The sequence below is a fragment of the Glandiceps talaboti genome, chromosome 12, assembly GCF_964340395.1.
Source record: "Glandiceps talaboti chromosome 12, keGlaTala1.1, whole genome shotgun sequence".
Taxonomy (NCBI): domain Eukaryota; kingdom Metazoa; phylum Hemichordata; class Enteropneusta; family Spengelidae; genus Glandiceps; species Glandiceps talaboti.
In genome coordinates this window covers 2,147,705-2,162,898 of record NC_135560.1, presented here as the reverse complement: position 1 = coordinate 2,162,898, position 15,194 = coordinate 2,147,705, and the positions used below count along the sequence as shown (strand labels likewise).

Genomic DNA, 15,194 nt, shown 5'->3' with positions numbered 1-15,194 from the left:
TGTCTCAAAAACATTTAACATTGGTGTCAGCGGTGGGATTAAATTCTTGCAAGTGATGCTGAGACTTGTGTCCTTTACATTTCTGACAGCATTTTAAATCACATTTTGATCTACTTTAATGTATTGCCGCGAGTAAAATTGTGGTATTTAAAACTCAATGAGTGAATTGATCAATATCACATACAAAATAAGTTATATTGCACCACAAAAATTGATCATTCAATCGATCAATCATTCAACCACATAATAAATCAATCAATCAATCAATCGATCGACCGATCGAGTGATCAATCGATCGATCGATCGATCAATCAATTACATGCTCGCTGCCCCCCCCCCCCCCATGTGGTTATACGGGTGAAAAGTTCTAATATTCGCACGCACCAAATAGATCGAACCCAATAGAACACGCCTGAAATCTAAAATAAGCGTGATTAGACTGGGAATGATGTGAATAATCTATTAATTCCAAGGTGTTCCAGCGTTTCGAGGGGGAAAATGATTTCCCCTTCCTTCAACCTCAATAGTTTCTCATCACCAGAAACCTTACAAATTCCTGAAATAGACATATCTGATACACTATGATCGTTGGTAATAAAATGCATAGATACGGGATATTTACGATTCTTTTGTCTGGTCAGAAGGAGATGTTCCACGAAACGATCACCAAGACGACGTACAGTCGAACCTATATAAAAAAAAAACATTTCTGGCATGTAATGCAATGCACTACGTTAGTACTATATGGAAATGAACCAGCATTAACTTCCAGTCCATGTCAATATTGTTCTGTACGGACCACCATACTAGTATCTCTAAGACTGGTATCACGACGCCAAACTGTTAAAGGTACTTCAGGAAATAATGAATTGGTATCTCTATAAGAACGTAAGATATTAAAATGCTTGTATATACGATGTGTTCCGTAGGGCAGTTACAGGCTGAGACGATGGGTCTACCATGAATATTAACCTTAATATGTATCTTGGGTAGTAGATAAAACACGGCTGTCCTAAGTAGACGGACTATAAGGTTTAATACGTGCTCCAGATCTGTTGGTAATTAGCCAGCGGATATGAAAGCGTTAACGGTTAACAATATCCATAATCTCGCGTTGCACGTCTTCTGTAGTATCACCTTCCAATTCCTGGTAAAAAAACGTGTTTAAAAGTTGTCTCTTTGATCTTTATGCCAAACAACTACCGCTCCGCCTTTATCAACAATATCATCACGCTTTCAAAGAGATGAAATAGCATCGCGTTCTTCCTCAGTGATGTTACTGCAGGGCCGCAATCTGATTAAAATCCGATGTAGATGTCGGCTAATCGTGCATTGCTATCTTACCATCGTTCTTTAGCTTGAATTGACCTTCGTAGTACATGTTTACATTTTTTAGCCTGATCGCCTCCTCTACGATCAGGCTAAAAAATGTAAACATGTACTACGAAGGTCAAATCAAGCTAAATAACGATGGTAAGATAGCAATGCACGATTAGCCGGCATCTACATCGGATTTTAATCAGATTGTGCAGGGCCGTAGCCTGACCAAATTGCCAAGGGGGGGGGGGGGGGGGGGCAGCACTTTGTCTTGGTGCAATCATGCATTTAAAATTTAGAAAGGTCTTAATCTACATCAATTTGCACACACTTTACATGATATCTATTTTAGTATACGCAATTAAATATCATATACAAGACTAGAAAAAATGATGGTCAACGGGTAACCTAACCCATCTCATTGGGTAGGTAGGTCGATTTCATTTTTTCACAATGTTTGACAAGGATAATACAAACCATATATAATGTTAGCAAGATATTTCAGGTTGAGTTTAGATAGAACTTATTCAGCTCTTGCAGTTTGTCTTCATAGGTACAGACAGTGTAGGAGGCCATTTAGAGGCATAAAATATCAAACCATAGACATAATTTAAAGTCTTACAATGCTTGAATATGGTAATAAAATACCAGAATTTAAACAATTATGATATGCATTACATATTATCTGGAAGTGTATTTTTGTTGTGGCAAAGCTGAAAGATATTTTGCGGATGTGCACTTTGTAAATGACTTCTCCTGAAGTTTAATTTGGTTCTAAAAAAATCCCAAAGCAAAACATTTCAAAACTTTCAGACTTTTGATGGCCACTCCAATGGTCGTAAACTTTTGTTCAATTCGTTTTAGTGCACATTGGATATGCAACAGCTTAATTTAATCTCAATTCATGCTTGTATGCATCATCAGAACCAAGTAAACCACTGTATAAGATATAATATAATTTGGAATAGACTCAAATGTGTATTGTTACATGAACTATTGACATATCCTTAATTTTGAAAACAAATGCGAAGCCCGCATGAGGATATATTGCCCGTCACCACAGAAAAATATATGGGTAGGTTGAACAGCTTTTTCATTTTTTTCTGGCCTAATGTCGTATCTTTCAAAGTACTTGCCGAAAAGATGTCACATTCAAAGGGAAAAAATGGATGGTGCTTTCTCATAAGTAACACAACAAAATAACAATTTTCTTTACCGGACTCCTAAAACTTTTATGGCCGCGTTTATGTTGGAACCCAAGGTGAACTCAGTGGATTCTCCTTGTCATCATCATTATAATGGAAATTGAAGTTTGGATTTTGATGTCGAAGGTACAGCTCTGTTTACAAATTCACGGCCATTCTTTCCATAGCAAATTGTCGCTTCAAAATGAATTGCGGAATAATGCTAGTGTCAGTGCAATGAGATAATTATATCAAACAACATTTTAGCCAAAGACAACGTCGAACACAATTATTGAAAGTGTATCTTCAAAGAATGGATCTTAAACTGCGTACCTAGTTTAATATTTTTTCAGGGCCACCAAATATTCCAAAAAGAGACCTGCCGTTTTATCAGTATGAAATGTTTTAATATAAGATCGAGCGCATCTTCGGAGTCACTGCATGCAGCATAGCAGGCGGAGTTTCACTGGTTGACATTATAATTGCGACTCGCTATCTTCAAATGCAGGAGACTTTTATCATGCCTACTGTTACTCGAGGAAAACGCACAGTGCATGTGCGCACTTCTTTTAATTTGTTACAAACAGTTACAATTTTTAAATGGACACAATTCAGTCAAAGTTAGGCCAGCGTACAATAGAGATATAAGATTAGCGAGGAGTCAGTGTACAGTCAATAGTGCGCATGCACCATCAATTTGAATCGCGTATGCTAGGAATCGTCACGTAAATAACGATCTTAATAACATCGCTATGTATTCAAAAAGTGTCGTTTTTTCTTTCAGCTGCCCCCCCCCCCCCGCAGGCGTACTGTTACTGAGAGGGAACTTGTTATCAAATTTAATAGTGTAAACCTCATGCCTGCAAACAGTGATGTAATGGTCAAGATATTAGTCCTGCGAGAGAGAGAGAGAGAGAGAGAGAGAGAGAGAGAGAGAGAGAGAGAGAGAGAGAGAGAGAGAGAGAGAGAGAGAGAGAGAGAGAGAGAGAGAGAGAGAGAGAGAGAGAGAGAGAGAGAGACACACACACACACACACACATTGCACGAAGTCCTACGATGTAAAGGTACTGTCTAAGTCAGGTCAGTATCGGAAGTTCATAATTTGATATGATGGTACTGTTCTGTTTAATTTTGTTCAGCATCTGCCAAACGCTAGTATTAATCTTTGACAAGAAACTTTACAAGACTTTGTAAAAGTGTAAGTGCCTCCACCAGAAATGCACCTTGGAATTTGACATTTGAAGCTAAGTTTCTGCATTTGCAAGCCAACAATCTTTTTAAAGCACACCCGAAAACAATTTTTTCCTGTCTTGTGTTGGTCAGCAGATTTTTTTCCCAATTTCGACATTTTTTTGAACCCCCCCCCCCCCCAAATTAAATAGCAGGTGAAAATTTGTAATTTGTCAATGAAAACTAGATTTAATGCACGCAAAAGTATATTATACAATACCCCCCCCCTCTCTCTCTCTCTCTCTCTCTCTCTCTCTCTCTCTCTCTCTCTCTCTCTCTCTCTCTCTCTCTCTCTCTCTCTCTCTCTCTCTCTCTCTCTCTCTCTCTCTCTCTCTCTCTCTCTCTCTCTCTCTTCACCCCATGGTACATAGGTTCACCCTATGACCTGACAAAGTAGTATCGCCCAATAACCTTTGACATAATCATGGCGTCGTGCATGACCCCGGTGCTCCAGCATTACAGCCTTGGCTTCTTCATCGCTTTGACATAAGTCGTAAAGTTAAGAAAATACAACAACTTAGATACAAGATAATAACTTAAACTTATAGTCTTTATGCCAAGATAGTGACAACAGTCAGAAATTATCACAAGCTTCACACAGTTCGGCTGTCTCCCGTCCGCACTACACGGTGCATTGTTAGGAAGTACAGTGTACTAGTACCAGCCAAAGATGACAGACATCAGAGTAGTACCGCTAGGTAATTATTAGTATTCCTGTTATATCCACTTTATTTGCAGTGTCCATCATGTCAGATACAGTAACTATACTTATGTGTAGATCGAAGAGACTTGTACTAATGATACCTGACCCGGGGGGGGGGGGGGGGACAAAATAGACATCCACTCCAAGAATTATCGGTAATGCATTAGTAAGACGAGTGCAGTATATACAACAAACATTACATTTAGGGTGCCTTCAGTAATTACAAGGGAGGAGGGCTTTGGGAAATCAAACCAGGTCTGTGCCATGAAATGTGACCCTCCTCCAAGTCCATTGTGCTAAAAAGTGACCCTCAATTTCCTTTCTCTCTGAAATATGACCCTCCCCAGTTCAAATATTGAAATGAAACACATTTTTTAACACCACCTTCCTTAGTTGTTAGAGCTCAAGATTAGTTACCAGGAGGTCCTGACTTCCAAACCCTCTAGAGACATGGAATTTTCCTGTAGTAAATCCCACCACATTGATAGTTTTTAAAGGCATTATTGTTTCCCACTATTACCATATTAAATCAATGACCGACTGTGTTTGGATCCATTGGCTGAGCTGAAGACCAGAACTCCCAAAGACTGGGTGAGCACAGCACTGACATTGCACCTCAGGACTGAGTTCAACATCTCCACTTCATTATCCCCAATATCTTGGCCACACTGTTCCCCCCTTTACTACTGTGAGACCTACTCCTCTCCTCACATCACAACTAACAATTAATTCACTGCACTTCACTGATATGTTATGACATTACTACTTTACAGTGGTGGCAGTGGTGGGACGTGGTAGGAGTAGGATTTGGAACTGGAGACAGCGATGGGATCATGCCAAAATCACAAAACAATGCAAAGTTAGATAAAAATGAGTACAATGTAAAACGGGCCCCTCCCCTAATTTCCATTTTGTAAAATATGGTTCTCCTTGAGGACCCAATTTGTAAAAGGTAACCCCCCCCCCCCATTCCCCCAGCCCTCCGTCATGTTAATTAATATTACTGAAGGCTCCTGTAGTAGTAGCAGTTGACATGATAGTATTTTAAAAACGTTTGAGCAAATTGACTTTGTTGAGACGGCGAAGATTAACCGCCATTTTGTATGTGTTATTGTAATTTGAATGATGGTTATTCCTGTACCCATTATTTGTTCCCTACCTTATCATCTCAATATTTTTCATTTTTACAGGCGCAGGGCAAGGTAAGCCTTTTAAATTATCTCTGTCTATTAGCTTATAAAATGTCATTTGTAGATATATGACGAACAGTGCTATGATGTAGATATAGGATGAACAGTGCTGTGATGTAGATATAGGATGAACAGTGCTGTGATGTAGATATAGGATGAACAGTGCTGTGATGTAGATATATGACGAACAGTGCTGTCATGTAAATACAGGATGAACTGTGCTGTCATGTAAATACAGGATGAACTATGTTGTCATGCAAATACAGGATGAACTGTGCTGTCATGTAAATATAGGATGAACTGTGTTGTCATGCAAATACAGGATGAACTGTGCTGTCATGTAAATACAGGATGAACTATGTTGTCATGTAGATATAGGATGAACTGTGCTGTCATGTAAATATAGGATGAACTGTGTTGTCATGCAAATACAGGATGAACTGTGCTGTCATGTAAATACAGGATGAACTATGTTGTCATGTAGATATAGGATGAACTGTGCTGTCATGTAAATACAGGATGAACTATGTTGTCATGTAGATATAGGATGAACTATGTTGTCATGTAAATATAGGATGAACTGTGTTGTCATGTAAATATAGGATGAACAGTGCTGTCATGTAAATATAGGATGAACTATGTTGTCATGTAGATATAGGATGAACTGTGTTGTCATGTAAATATAGGATGAACTGTGTTATGCAAATACAGGATGAACTGTGCTGTCATGTAAATATAGGATGAACTGTGTTGTCATGCAAATACAGGATGAACTGTGCTGTCATGTAAATATAGGATGAACTGTGTTGTCATGCAAATACAGGATGAACTGTGCTGTCATGTAAATACAGGATGAACTATGTTGTCATGTAGATATAGGATGAACTGTGTTGTCATGTAAATATAGGATGAACTGTGTCATTATCAATGACTTGTTTGTTTTAATTTAGATGTTGGGAGAAGTTGTATACTAGTGTCTTTTGGTGGAAAGAACATCATGTTAGATTGTGGTATGCATATGGGTTACAATGATGAGGTGAGTATTGTAGACATGCATATGGGTTACAGTTAGTGCTGATTAGTTTTTGGTTGGAGTGGCTTACAAAATTAATGTTAATTTACAGTAATGATTTTATAAATGGGGCTATACATGCACAATGGCTGCACTAATTTCAATGAAAGTTGCTACATCTATGGATCATACAAAGGTATAACAGCATTGAAAGTTGTTAACTTGTGTGAATTTAATTAAGAGCTAATTTGCATAATTAATAAATGTTTGTAACTCATGTTATGCAGCCAGTATGGCTTTATCAAATTTGATGAAACTTGCCACAGATATTGATCATACAGAGATATGATAGTTCATACAGAAATTAAGTGCTGTCAATTAATTGCTCATTTGCATAATTAACAAACTTTGGCAATTAGGGCCTATTCCAAGAAAGACCCCCAAATTTGATAAAACTTGCTAAAGATATTGACTGCACAAAGATATGATGGTATGGAGTCAATTAATTGCTCATTTGCATATTTGATGAACTCTTGCAATAAGAGATACATTTACATAATTTATATAGCCAGGATAGTACCGAATTCAAGTAAACTTGCTACAGATATTGATTGCGACAGTACAGAAAGACATTTTAAAGTTGCATATTTAGCTAAGTTTTGTAATGTAGAACGGCTGCACATTATAATGAAAGGCATGAGTGCATTGCAGTCACTGTACTGATAGTTTTTGGTGGGAGTGGCTTGCATAATTAATGATAATTTACATAATTAATGACTTTATATATAGAGCTATACATGCAGAATGGCTGCACAAATTCAATGAAACTTCCTACATCTATGGATCATACAAAGATATACGGAGCATTTTCATTTATTTTATGTTATTATTTAGACATGTGCCAAGTACTATATTCCTTTCCTGCATGTACTATTGATACATATTCAGGACTATTAAAATAACCATCTTGTGCATGATTATTTTTGAGGATAGTTTTGTTTGAAGTACAAATAGATGTGAAATAGTTACCTTAAAATCTGTCAGGATGAACAATATATTCATTGTTTGATCTAAATGTAGTAATATGTTTTTAGACAGTGTTCTATAAAAAGTACAGTATGTTGATAGGATACAATAAAGCTGTACATAGTGTCATCATATCTCATTATATCAATAGACCTTTCAAACAATGTCCCCCTCTGTCACACAGTAGAGGTAGTGTTATCATATATCATTTTATCAATAGACCTTTCACATAATGTCACCCTCTGTCACACAGTAGATAGTGTTATCATATATCATTATATCAATAGACCTTTCAAATAATGTCACCCTCTGTCACACAGTAGATAGTGTTATCATATCTCATTATATCAATAGACCTTCAAATAATGTCACCCTCTGTCACACAGTACAGATAGTGTTATCATATCTCATTATATCAATAGACCTTTCAAACAATGTCCCCCTCTGTCACACAGTAGAGGTAGTGTTATCATATATCATTATATCAATAGACCTTTCACATAATGTCACCCTCTGTCACACAGTAGATAGTGTTATCATATCTCAGTATATCAATAGACCTTTCAAATAATGTCACCCTCTGTCACACAGTAGATAGTGTTATCATATATCATTATATCAATAGACCTTTCAAATAATGTCCCCCTCTGTCACACAGTAGATAGTGTTATCATATATCATTATATCAATAGACCTTTCAAATAATGTCCCCCTCTGTCACACAGTAGATAGTGTTATCATATCTCATTATATCAATAGACCTTTCAAATAATGTCACCCTCTGTCACACAGTACAGATAGTTATATCATATCTCATTATATCAGTAGACCTTTCAAACAATGTCCCCCTCTGTCACACAGTAGGGATAGTTTATCATATCTGTCTGAGTATCAATGTTATGCAATAGCCCATTCAAGCAAATGTCCCCCTCTATCACACAGTATGTTTCAGATGGCTTCTTTGCTATGTTTTAATTCTAAGTTTGTTTGAATTCATTTCTTTCACAGAGACGTTTTCCAGATTTTTCCTTTATAACTCGGATGGGAACCCTTACAGAACATTTGGACTGTGTCATTATAAGGTAGCTTAAACAGTCTGTTTTATAAAGTTATCTGTACTTCATGTAATCAAAATGGCTCTTTGTGTGATATGTTATGTTATGTTATATTATGTTATGTTATGTTATGTTTATTTATTAAAGTGTCATGTGTGGACTTACCCATAGCCACACCCAGCCCCTAGGGCTTACAAGACACTAAAGTAATACAAATCTTTAACTTATGAATAAGTAAGCGTACATATTTAAACATTGTACATAAATTCCTTTCTCTTACAAAAAGCATCGCTAACAAAATTTGCTAGGTCAAATGGCATGTTTGTCATTAAAAAATCTAGGTTTTCGACAACGTCTCTTGTGTCAAAGTGAGGAGATATTTCCCTAGCTTTTGAAAACAGAAACTCTCGAAATTCATGATAAAGTCCACAGTGAAAAAGGAAATGTATCTCATCTTCAACTGCGTCTTTGCAGAAATCACAAAGTCTTTCCTCCCTGTCTAAATTAGAAAATCTACCAGTTTCAATTTTTAAAGGAAGAATACCTAGTCTGAGCTGAGCTAAAAGTGATCGCTTACCACGTGACAAATTATACGTTAAATAATTTTCCAAACCATAATGTTTTTTGAAAGTAACATATGTTTTTAACTTAGGCTTTTCTTTCACATTAATTTCCCAATTATTACCATGAAAGGTTCTCAGTTTTTCTTTCACAAACGAAATATTACATGTCTCCATATTATGAAAAATTCCTTGTCTGTAAATAATTTCAACATATCCTGGGCCCAATTTTTTGAATTTAACTCGTAGTCCCATAAAAACACTTGTTTGGTTATCCTGTTATCTGACATAGATAATAAACGATTCCATAATCTGGCCATATTAAGCTTGTGCCTTATCAGACAACTGTCCCAGCCCATATCGCCATTAACAGCAAGTATCGGAGCGAATTTATGGACACCGAGAAAATATCTCATAGCCCGATTTTGAATGGCGTTACATTTCGACTTGGATTTAAAACCCCAAATGCCAGAACAATAATCCAATATTGGGACTACACATGAGTGAAAAAGAGTTGTAAAAGTATTATACCTGAAATCTTTAAACCTATGAATTTTTGAAATTACGGCACCAAGAGCTCTCCCAGCACCATTTGAGAGAGTTTCAGCAGTTACATCATAGTCTAAAAATTCATCCAGTACTACACCTAAGTACTTATACTTCGATACAACATCCAGGTCTGCATTACCAAAATGAAAAGAAACATTAGTTAAAGTTCTCCCTTTGATTCTAAAATGAACAATTTGCGTTTTTGATTTATTTACCATCATTTGCCATCTCCTACACCAATTTCGCAAATGATCAAGGACATTTTGAAGGTTTGCCTCATTTTCAGCTAAAACAACAATGTCATCGGCATATAACAAAATGTTGACCAGAGACTCCCCTACCGGGATACCCAGACCTAAATCATTTATCTCAGTCGCCAAATCATTTACAAAGATTGAAAAAAGTGTAGGAGACAACACATCACCTTGTCTAACACCATGAGATGTTGAAAACCAAGGTGTCAAATTACCATTCAAATTAATACAAGAAAGTGGTTTACTATACATACTTTTGATAGATTCATAAAAAGGCCCATTTATACCATTATTTAGTAATTTGAAAAACAATAGATCTCTGTCAACCCAGTCAAATGCTTTTTTCATATCAATAAAAGCAGAAAAAGTGGGCAGACCTTGTGCTTTTCTATTTCTAATTATAAATGTAAGTGCATAGATATGATCAATGCACGCTCTTGCTTTTCTAAATCCATTCTGTTCATCAACAATAATGTTTTCTGAGTCAAGAAAATTGGTCAGTCTGTTGTTTAAAACTACAGAGTAAAGTTTACTGACATTGGACAACAGACTAATTCCTCTATAATTCAATGGTACACGAGGGTCTGATAAAGAACATTTTGGAATTGGCTTAATAATTGCATTCCCCCACATAGAGGGAACTTTACCACAACTAAAACAAAAACGGAAAAGGAGACATAATAAATTAATCGCACGTTCATTTTTCAGGATCTCGTATGGTATCTTGTCAGGACCTATAGCCTTATTACGTTTTGAGTGATTTACCACTTTCACAACTTCATCTAAAGATATTTCAGCATTCAGAGAATTATTAATACTAGAATTGTTCCCATTACACACATTTTCAAGATGAACTTTTGTATTTATAACACTAGCATAAAAAGAATCATCAAAATCAGATTCCATATCACCGATTGATAAATTATAAAGACCTTCAAAATCATTTTTCCATTTCCTCAATACTTCGTTTAAATCACATGTAATAGAGTTATTTTCTCCATAGACTTGTAATGGAATGTCTTTGTTTGACTTGGGACCCAATTTATTAATGTGACGCCAAAATTCAGTGGGATTTTCAGTATTCAGATTTTCAATATTTGACATAATTCGCTTATAATATGCCCTTTTTTCGCTTCTGTATTTTTTATCAAACCTTCGCTGAGCACTTAGAAAATTTTGTTTGCTATCTACATGACTCTTTTTTGAATGTGATTTACAACTCAAAAAACGCCGTTCCATCGTCCTCATATCTTTCCAGAGATTAGTTAACTCATCTGTCCAAAATAGCTTAGAAATTTTCAACCTCTTAGTAGTTGCTGGGACGTCTCTATGATCAAGTTTGAGATCCATTTCATGAAAAATACATTGACAAAATAAACTATATGTGTTGTCAATATCCAATTGATTTTGTCGACGCGCTTGAATGGAATCAATAATTTGAATGATCGCATTTCTGTACATATCAGAGTCAAGAAAATCTGCTGGAATACTAGAGACATTATACTTTCTTTGACGGTCACCGTCAGCAGGGTTACTTGGCCCATCAGAGTGAGGCGTATAAATAATTGAGTCAGAAGTTGAAAATAAAACAGAGAGTACAGAATGGTCAGGTAACGCACTGTCACTTAACAGACCATGCAGACCATAAGTATCAATTAACTGAGTAACTGGTAATACATGAAACTCTTTACAATATTTAACATTCTCATGTGACAAAATGAAATAATCAACTACTGATTTCCCCCTGTGAGAAATAGACGTAAAGTTATTGTTTTCTGGAGACACTCTACCATTCAAAATACACGTCTTTGTGTCTTTCAAAAATTCCAATAAGCTTTCGCCATGTTTGTTTACGGTATTGTCAAGATGAAATCTCTCATTTATATCATCAACATCTGGAATGTAATCAAGTAAAGAACCAACTCTGCCATTTAAATCTCCACAAATGATGACATTATCAACTTGACAATTCATATATAATTGACAAATTAGGTGGCTAAAAAAATTGGTAGAATTTCTTCCCCAAACGGAGTTTTCGGGAGATAAGTAGCATGCGTAGACTAGGAAGCTGTAATCAGTAAACTTGTTAACAAACTTAAGACCAAGTATACCGTCGTGAGATTTATCACATATGGAAACTGAATATGAATTAAATAAATTATTCTTTACAAGAATACCCACCCCACCTGATGCACGAATGGCATTTTTATGAACTGCAACTCTATTAGAACCAAACCAGGTGTAACCACTAATTTGGATGGATTCAGTTGGTCTCAAATGAGTCTCATTCAGACAGAAAATATCGGAATTTTGACAGTAAATTATATTCTTTATCAAATCTCTATTGTTTGCAGTCCAACCGTTGATATTCCACTGTGATATCGAAATGGTTGACCCTTGGGGCTGGTTGGAAACTCATCCATGTGTTTCGGCATGAGGATTACGAGGGTGTAACTGTTCTCCTTCTGTTCTCTTGTATAGACGTCCACTGCCGGTAAATCTGTACTCAGAACCACCTGGCATGTCCTTCAAAATAGTTTTGAAGTTCATCTCAATAAGCCGCTCGGCGTGTGATTTGCATGATCTGATGTACACCCGAGAATATCTTTCCTTTGTTCTCAGTGCAGTTTTCGCCCGTAGTACTTTCACCTTTGTATCCACGCTGTCAAGTTGAACTTTGTGATAATGGTAACTCTCTATCTGATCATATCAACACAACAGAGTGCCATAAATGACCTTACCATCCCAAAAGCAAACCATGGGACTGACTAGTTCACTGTCAAGTATTCAAGACTAGTGCTAAATTATGGAACAGCATCCCTATCAACATCCATAAAATAAATAGCAGAAGTCATTTCCAAAAAGAGTTCAAAAATTATCTCCAATCAGTGTAAACTAGTTATACTTCATATTCATAGATTGATTACCGTTTGCCATGTAACCTTTCACTGTATTTGAGATCGTGAGATTATATATTTATCACATAATAATGTTTTTTAAAATATTTTTTCAACAATTTTGGATCGAATTTTATGAAAACTGCAAGGGAATGAATGCAACTTTTGTTCTGTCATTTTTATTTTATTCGCTCAGAATGTGTAAGTTCGGAGCACAGATTTCAACAGTAAATCGGAAATAAGCTTACTGTTGCTCCATAAATATTGCCATAATCTACATGATTTTTCGATAAAATATATCAAAGCTATTAAATACAAATAAAGGAACCTCTATGCATAAAACTCATGCCACCCAAGGATGTATGTAATGTGTGTATTTACATTTTGAAAGTACATTATTATTACGATAACTTGATCGTAGCGTGAGTGAAAAAAGTTCCGGTAGAAGAGGGTGATATGCTCTGAAATCACTCCCTGTTTGATGTCACACAGTAGAAGATATGCACATATATATGTGATAAATGTATATACATGTATACTACATGTGATAATGCCATCACTACATGTGATTCTGCCAGTACATGTGATAATGTCAGCACTACATGTGATACTGCCAGCACTGCATGTGATAATGTCAGCAGTACATGTGATAATGTCAGTACTACATGTGATAATTTCAGCAGTACATGTGATAATGTCAGTACTACATGTGATAATTTCAGCAGTACATCTTATAATACAAACACTACATGGCCGTTGTACTACATTGTATATTACACTCAAGCGATTCATACAAACACATATGATAATGTCAGCACTACATGTGATAATGTCAGCACTACATGTGATAATGTCAGTACTACATGTGATAATGTCAGTACTACATGTGATAATGTCAGCACTACATGTGATAATGTCAGTACTACATGTGATAATGTCAGTACTACATGTGATAATGTCAGTACTATATGTGATTCTGCCAGTACTACCATAGGGGGCAGCGAGCATGTAATTGATTAATTGATCGATCGATCGATTTATTGATTATTAAAGAGAGAATTACATACAGCTGAAAGAGAGAAAACTAGACAAGGAAAGAGAGAAAAAAGTTTTATATCACCACAAAACTCAGTGAGGGAATTGATCAATATCACACACAAAATAAGTTATATTGCACCACAAAAATCAACCAAATAATAAATCAATCAATCAATTGATCGATCGATTGATCGATCAATTAATCAATTACATGCTCGCTGCCCCCTGTGGTACTACATATGATATTGCCAGCACTACATGTGATAATGTCAGCACTACATGTGATAATGCTAGCACTACATGTCAAAATGCCAGTATTACATGTGATAATGTCAGCACTATATGTGATAATGTCAGTACTATATGTGATAATGCTAGCCCTACATGTCAAAATGCCAGTATTACATGTGATAATGTCAGCACTATATGTGATAATGCTAGCCCTACATGTCAAAATGCCAGTATTACATGTGATAATGTCAGCACTATATGTGATAATGCTAGCCCTACATGTCAAAATGCCAGTATTACATGTGATAATGTCAGCACTATATGTGATAATGCTAGCCCTACATGTCAAAATGCCAGTATTACATGTGGTAATGCCAGTATTACATGTCAATGTTCTGCCGAGGCCCCCTAAAATTACAAATGACTCAATAATTTTCCCACCTTACGTCATTTGGGCACATTCATTTTACGGCAGATGTCAAAATTACCTAAGTCCAGGGCCAGGCCCTGGCGTCAATCCCACAAAAAGTATATAGTGCTGCAGCAGAGGCCAGAAAAGTGGCCTAGTTTTCGGAAACTTATCAAGCGCTTCCTTAGAGTCTCAGGAATATGGCAATCCATGATGACAGAGCCAAAAATTATTACAAATCAAGTTAGAGCACAATATGTAACATGGTGTAGAAAACTAAGGTCAACATTTGTTGGCATAAAATAAAGATACTATGTGTTGTGTTTGTGGATCATATTAAAGTTTTAATGTGTTTAAGTTGAACATGTGTATGTTTTTGTGTGTGATATGTATTAGGCAACACACAGGAACCATTGTTCACCGAAAATGTGCATGTTACCATGGTAACGATCATGTTTTGATCCAATATCACAATTTGTCTCACTGTTGTTCAGCAATGGAAACCTGGAGAGTGCCTTAATGTTTTGCAGTTCAGTTTT

General features: G+C 36.2%; 1 protein-coding gene across 1 annotated transcript in view; it reads left to right on the top strand.

Annotated features, from left to right (window-relative positions):
• Positions 1–4,170: 4,170 nt before the first annotated feature.
• LOC144443201 (integrator complex subunit 11-like) overlaps positions 4,171–15,194 on the top strand; it is a 50,284-nt gene continuing 39,260 nt past the window's right edge. The window contains exons 1-4 of the mRNA XM_078132594.1: positions 4,171–4,429; positions 5,625–5,636; positions 6,575–6,660; positions 8,671–8,744. Coding sequence (XP_077988720.1) covers positions 4,402–4,429; positions 5,625–5,636; positions 6,575–6,660; positions 8,671–8,744 — 200 coding nt within the window. The 5' untranslated portion in view covers positions 4,171–4,401. The remainder of the gene's footprint in view (positions 4,430–5,624; positions 5,637–6,574; positions 6,661–8,670; positions 8,745–15,194) is intronic.